Genomic DNA, 7,446 nt, shown 5'->3' with positions numbered 1-7,446 from the left:
ATCCATCCCTCACCCCACGAGTGATTCACCCGCCTATAGGTTTTCAGATACACTCACTTCCACCAACGCTCACAAAACCCCGTCGTCTTACTTCTTCTAAACCCTTCATCCAACACCCACCACCCACGCCTAGCATCTCAGCTAAGCTCATCTCACCTCACTCACGTTTCTCGCGAAACGTTCGCCTCGGGCCAGGCACGGGACATGGCCCGAGCAGAACACCAACCGACCGTGCGATGCGTAGTAAGCATTTTCCCTCAAGTACAAGTACCGCTCCGGCTGATTGGGCTAGCATGTGAGTCATGGGTGCTGACGAGACGGTGTTGGATGGGTGATGACGTTGGAGTGGGATGGAGGATTCGATAATGAATCTAGATCACATCTGGTGTAAGATCCAGGGAAGATAGTGTGGCGGTAGTTGGGGTGCTTGGTTCACATAGTGTGGAGGTAGTCCGTGTAGTGTGGGGGTAGTGCGAGGTTATGATGTGGGGTAGCGTGGTATCATGATGTCGGATGTAAGCTACTATGACCAGTATGATGTCGTAGCGTGCCGGATACAAGCTGAGTTTGAGTATGGAATTCAGGGTTGAATGCTTGTAGTGGAAGAGACGTGCCTGACTGTTTCGGGTGTGGGGACTAGTGAAGTTTGTTGTCGAGACTGGGACATCGTGGTATGGGAGTGGGAAGGGGTTGATGAAGCTGTCTGGGGGATAGGTTGTGTTGTGAGTGAGCTTGATAGTTTGTGGTGACGTCGTTTGATGGATGCATTGTTTTGCGTGTATACCGGGTAGTTTTTTTTGACGACGGTGTTCCAAGGACACGTTGTGTTTGACGTGCAATTAAAAGTATTCAATACTGTCATTGGAGAAATAGGAACGGGTCGAAAATGAATATAGAGTTGGGTATATATTTAATTGATGCATATCTCATTACCGAATAGTAAAAGCCAGCCAGCCTCGCGGCTATGTAGCCGTCTGCACCGGAGCCCACATCTAAACCCTCCTCCAGGAAAAAGTGCCAAAATACAGTATAGTATTGCAAGTCGCAAAATTCAACAGGGAATAAGAAGCAAAACAAAGAGTGGTGAAGAATACTGTGAAACCGAGAATCAAGACACGCAGCGATCAACGCGCAAAAGAGCCATACCAATGTACAACCCGAAGCATACAACGCCACATCAAGTACCCAAACCAAGCCCGCTAAGTGCAAAGAAGTAAGAAGATGGAAGAGGAGAGCGAGGCGCTCTAGTTCGAGCCTGAGCTACCCCTCCGGCTGTCGGCTGGTGTGCTGGGGAAGCTGAAGTCGACGGGCGATGGCGGTGGTGCAGGGGTCTCGTTGACCTCCATGGAGCGCGAGCTCAGGCTTGATGATGCCTTGAAAGCTGCGCTGACATCGTGACCGAGAGTTGAGTTTGTGAAGATGGAGAGGCGCTGGCGGGGGTTCAATGCGGAGGCTGCTGAGGCGGGCATCTTGTTGGTTGTTTGTGTGGTTTTGTGAAGGTGAAGGTTTGTTTGTTTATGTAGATCGATGTACTCGGTACGTAGACGACGATGAATCTTGTAGGGAGTAACAAGGAAGACTGGCGGGTGAAATGGAGGGTGTCCGGAACAGTCGATTAAATAGTTCGCAGCGGAAGCCGAAAAGCTGGTACGGGCCGGAAGTATCGATGCGCTGGTGCAATGCAAGGTAGGAAGTGCAAGTTTCGCTCGGGGGAAGGCGCAAAAGATATGTGATGTGCTGTCTCGGGCTGTGACAACAACTAAAACTTCGGGGGGCTGACTCGGTTACGAAGACGGGGGTGTGAGCCTAAGGAAGGGTGAGTCAGATTTAATATATCAGGGTAGAATGCGCTGAGGGCGAGGGGCTGTTTGCGACAGGGCTGATGTGTGGTTTGTGCGTTGGCCATGCAGGGCCGCCATATTTGGCGGAGCCCCGGACTTGAGGTGCTCGGGTATGGGGAAGAGTGTTGCGTAGGGGGCTGGGCTTACTTTTTGGTAGGTGCGTGTCACTGGGCGAGGCGTGTTACACAAGTTCGGTGTTGTAGAAGGCTCGTGTGTGAGGAATGCTTTGGTGGTGTGTTTGAAGAAAGCAAAGAGGTTTGACGTAGATGTGGTTTTTGAGTATCAAGTAGTATTGGGCTTTGGGCTGAGTTGTGCTTTGCGATGTGTTGGAGAGGGCGATACCGCGCCGAAGGGGGTAGCTCTCTTATACAAGACGGAGTACAAGACCAAAGTACTGATACGATCGCTATTCACCGCCGAAAAGACAAACCCTGACTCGCATCATTAGCCAGGGTAGTAACGGAATCTCGGAAGGGCCATACGTTTTGAGCTAAAAGCAAAAGTATAATCAGCAATCAAATGCGGCGGCAACACGGGGAAGCGGACGGTTGCAACTCCTTGCTTCGCAACCATCGTTGCACCTGGCGCGCAGAGTCCACCCCACGCCCTGATCCTGTTCCAGGGTCGCAGAATCAAGGCTGTTCTGGGGCGTCCTGTCATCATCGACGTGTCTGAGACGATGTTCTCGAAGCGAGGATGCGACAAACAAGGCGCACAAGCCCTCAGGCCCTTCTGCAGCCTCCTACGCATTCCTCGACAGCATCAGGAGCTTGCTGGGTAAAGAAAGGGTGCCTATCGCTGTATCGTAGACGGCCCGAACCAGCAAACCAATACCTTGCGATACACGGCGGCGGTCCGCGGGTAGGAGCCGACAAGCGTATGACGTGGGCCAGCAAGACACCACAGTGTCCTTTGGGCGGCTGTCGCAAGCAAGGCATCATCAAAGCCGGACCGAACAAGTCAATTCTCTGACCGCTTGTCCGATATGCAAGTGTATGCACATCCCACGCGAGGGCTTGCGGCAGAGCAAGATGGGGTAAGTGGAGCTTCCGGGCTGCATTCCCCGGATACCAGCAGGCTGGGATTCGCCCACTCGAAAAGGAAGACGAGGCGTCTGGAACTTTGTCTCTCCACCTTTGATCAGCGGGATGCGCATTACTGCTTGATTTCTTGATGCCCATCCAGGCACAGCCTTTCGCATTCGCAACGGCTTTTTCTACCGCTTATCATCGACTCATGCTCCCTGTGAGTCGGACGCACCCAGATAGGCAAGCCGTTTTGGGTTGCGACGCGGAAAATAATCTCTGCAATGCAACGGTTGCCCGGCTGGAATGAGCCTTCGAGAACGCTGTTGGAAGGACGCTCGAGCCGACAGGTGTCACGACCAAGGCGTCACTGACATTTGTGCCATCGTGCCGCCCCTTTTCTACCGGTCGAAATTGCGGCAGAAGAGTGACATCTCAGATCTCAGACCTCTCTCCGTCCTGCGTTGGCCGCCCTGCGCAAGGCTAATCCAAGTTGTTCTCGCCAAAGGTCCAAGGAATCGCTGATCGAAGACTGATCGAACAGGTTTGGCGCCGCAAAAACTCGTGTCAGCGCCAGTCGCGTTGCGATCTCGATGCGCGACGCGTCCTCTGCAAACAGTCTTCTCTCCGCATCATCCGAACCATGAGTCCATGTTGTCGTTGAATATATCGACATTATTACCGGGCGACTATTCCTGGCGCGAACTTTCTTTGCTTCTTCGTGTCTAGCAATAGCCTGAGCCAAGCTCGCCTGTCATGGCATCATATTGTCGAGACGCCGAATAGGAAGCCATGGAAGCCGCGGGTTAGACGCGAGCTAACGCGACCTCAACGTCGTTTCATCGTTGGTAATACGACGTAGCCATTGCTCTTTGGCAACATCCGACATGTTTCGTCCAAGCCTTATCCTCGCCGCCCGCTTTCCCCGGACTGGCGTATAGCCTGATCTGGGGAAATTGATCCTCGTCCTTGCCTTAGCCCTTGGTGGATCAAACTTCCCCCCGCTATACTGCGCAACGTTGCTTACCGGGACCACGGAGGGCAGGTCGTACGATGCCGCGCCGCGTCGCGCATACGTAAATTTGTGTCGCATCCGAAAGCGGGTTGTGCCATTAGCGAGATGGTGATTCTGAGATGTCGCTGTGGTTTCCCGATCGTCTGCAGCGTCCCGACGATATTCCGCGCGTTATCTGACCGACTGTTGAAGGGCTTTCACCGCAACTTGATCGACGACGCGACGGGAAAAAAGTGAGAGAAAGTGGAGTGGGCCGTAGACGAGGTGTAAAGAGAGGGGAATGAGGCTTCGCGTCAATAGGCGCACCTTCCTTGGGTGGTTTTGATAGTTGAGGGAAGCGACACCTACAGGGACCACAACCGACCTACACGCTGGACTCACTTCAATAGCCAAACGTCAATAGTGAACGATTCTGGTATGTTTGCCCCGTTAGACGACATCAGGTAGGCACATGTCGTTTTGCGCAATTAGTTCAGCAGCATGGTCTTTGTCGCTGATGCAAGCCTATGTCGTCGCGTTGGTGAACGCGGGGATGTAGCGGTATGAGAGCGCTCGCCTGACGACCGTTTGCTGTCGCGATTTGGGGGGAATTCCTCTCACTTGCGCCTGTTTGCGAAAACCGGCGCTGCAGCTAGAGTCATTTTCTTCTACGTCTGCGCACAACGATGCAATCTTTTCTCAATTTCCTCGCCTCTCTTTTGAAGCTCTGAATCTGTCATCATCATCGCCAATCGAACCAGACATGGAGTCGGCCGATCAGTACCGGCAGCGGCTGCAATCACTCCAATCTCTGCCCGAACCCGAAGCATCTGAGGCACTGCGCCAAGCGCTACTCAAAGGTACAAGGTCTGGCGGTCTTACATTCACAAGAGCAACTATCTTCACTACTTCGAGCACGTACACCATTACTTCGGCTGCCCAGAAGACGACCCATGCGACAAGGACATACAGAAGGAACCATTATGTTGGGAGAAAGCCCTCATGATCCCGGTGAAGCACATCATCGATGAGAACGCCAAGTGCGATGCCCTGGTGGCCAACCTTATGGTTTGGTCAACTCTTTGTTATATCGTAATGAAGTTCGAAGGCGACATTCGCGCGCGTTGGCTCAAGAAGTCTAAGGCGCAGCGGAAGGCCATCCTCGAAAAGGCTTGGCCATCACAGCTACCAAAGAATCATCGCCCCGATATCGACAGGTCCGTTCTTAATGCGTGCCCGCACCAGAGGCATTCGCATGGCCTGGCGCAGTACGCCTTTCCCCATCTCAACCTTGAGGATCTCACCAAGCCGCATCCGTTGCTCATCCTTCTTAACGCACGTGGCCGACACGCAATGTGGAAATTCGCCCTTCTGGATTACGAGTTGGCTCCTCTGGTTCATATACGATCAGCACTTCTCGAGAAGACAAAGTACACTATGCAGCTGAACTTAGGAGGATATGGGCAGATAGTTCAGTGGAATACGGAAGAGGACGCCGCTGAATCGATGAGCAGAGGGGATACCATACATCCTTTGCCTGGCTCACACATTATGGCGATGCAGAACATGGTATACCAATTCCTTCAACTCTGTGTTGGCGAAATCTTGTCAGATAACGCTATGGTGCGACTAGCCATCACCGAGCAATCGTGCGTAAATCTACCTCAGTTCGACGAACCTGCTCCTGATTCACCCGAGCCTCCAGCTCTCACTTGCAGCGACCAGGACTTCACCTCGCTCAATGCTATCGTACGCGAAGCATGCTATCGTGTACCCACATTGGAAGATCTCGGTCGACTCGAAACACTGGTGTCGGCATGTCAGAATGCGACGGAAGACCACATCTGGTTGCTCCGAGAGGATCCAGGATACTTTCGAGAGTCTACACTTGAATGCAAAGAACATCGGCCTGAGCTACTGCCAGGTATTCGTTGCAAACAAACACACAGGAGTGCGCGCAACGAAGTTCTTTGGCCTCGTGTGTTACATAGTATGGCCACCGACTGCTACATTGATCTGTTCATGTGGAACGAACTACGTCAACGTATATCTGAGCTCAATCGTCTTTCCTTGCTATACAAAGACGGGCTTGGGTTTGGGACGCTTGGTGGCAAAGAAGAGCTCCCGAAAGACTTCTCAGAGTCACTCGTTGAAGCATGGTCTTTTCTAGAATTCTTCCAATTGGAAATCATACAAGAGCTGAGGGCAGCCTGGTCATCCTCTTTAGAAATTCGCGCCTATTTCTCCCAAGAATGCGATCACAGTGTGGAAGATATGGTGGTGGGTATCAAATTCACCGGCAAAGGTAGTCGCAAACGAGACAAAGAACTGGAGCGCGTCTTCACTCTTTTCAAGTATCTTTGGGAGCCACCCGTCCGACAGTCGTTAAAGGTGCACACTCTGGTGGAGGCACTGGACAACCTCCTGCAAAATAACGAGCGAGCGAGGGACTTGACTTCCCCATTCGCAGCTTCCCTCCTTTCAAAGCTTTCCATAGTCTCGGAATGTCTTCGTCAACTCAGCTTCTTCCTACCATGGGCAAAGCGAGTTCATTATCTAGCCAAACAGCGACAGACAGAGCTCATGACAGCCTATGCTATCAACCTCTCTTGGTGGCACTCAACTTTGAGCACAACCTTCGAGGGAACCAACCTCGCTGATCTTGGGAAGCCAGGCGCAAGGTTTCGCTATCCAGTCAACAAGCGACGAAGCAGGATGACCGTCGAAAATCTCAGGAGTGCAGAGGCGGCCCTGGACGCGTTCTGGCATGCTGCAGATGTTCGATTTAGAGAATGTACTGGTACTACGCCTCGCGACATAGTCTCCGGTCTTATCAAGGAGCGTACTCTACAGCGCACGCCGCTTTGGGTCGAGCCCGAGGAGGCTTCAAACTCCTCTGCGCCAATTGAATACGTATACGTTCCAGTCTCCAATGACTTCCACGACCCTACAAAGCAGATCACCGGCGCATTTGACAAGATCAATCTGAGCAATACCAACAAAGCAAAGTCTCATGGTCTGGCAGCCCTCAACACCGAGGATGGTCATGAGAACAACCCGAACGTGCCAGAAGCCCCCACCAACATCGACGAACAACCGACTTTCCGTCTCGATAAGCGCGCGCACAAAGTCTTCAAGGTCTTTTCCATTCACCACTTTCGCGCGACCATCCTGGTGATATCCCCTGGCACGACTTCCTATACGCCATGGTAGCTACTGGATTCGCCGCACAGAAGCTGCAAGGCTCCGCCTGGCAGTTCACCCCGCGAGACCTAGATGTAGAGCAGCCCATCCAGTTCCATGAGCCTCACCCGACACACAAGCTGCCTTTCACATGGGCTCGACGCTTCGGTCGGCGTCTTGTGAGGACGTACGGCTGGAGAGGTGATATGTTTCAGCTCGCTTGAATATCTCTTCCTGAGGGACGATGTAGGGGAAACCCTATTCGTCGCACTTGTGTTGGGGTGTCATTCACGGTTACGGCGTTCATAGACTCTGGGTCTAAGAACTTCACTCAAGATGTAGACTGATGATAGACGGGTCGATGGGTCGATGGGTCGGCGCTGGATGGGTGCAAGGTCAAACA

At 52.6% G+C, this 7,446-nt stretch overlaps 1 protein-coding gene across 1 annotated transcript; it reads left to right on the top strand.

The window, feature by feature from the left end:
* Positions 1-4,623: 4,623 nt before the first annotated feature.
* On the top strand, positions 4,624-7,073 carry J4E78_000491 (uncharacterized protein; the record flags this gene model as incomplete). Its single annotated transcript, XM_049361154.1, has 2 exons — positions 4,624-4,720; positions 4,804-7,073. The coding sequence occupies 2 exons, from the start codon at positions 4,624-4,626 to the stop codon at positions 7,071-7,073; spliced, it is 2,367 nt and encodes a 788-aa protein (XP_049226437.1).
* Between the last annotated feature and the right edge of the window lie 373 nt (positions 7,074-7,446).

The sequence above is a fragment of the Alternaria triticimaculans genome (assembly GCF_023758025.1).
Source record: "Alternaria triticimaculans strain BMP 0046 chromosome Unknown scaffold_1, whole genome shotgun sequence".
Classification (NCBI taxonomy): domain Eukaryota; kingdom Fungi; phylum Ascomycota; class Dothideomycetes; order Pleosporales; family Pleosporaceae; genus Alternaria; species Alternaria triticimaculans.
The sequence above is the reverse complement of the archived record's forward strand: the minus strand, read 5'-3'. Positions and strand labels throughout refer to the sequence as shown.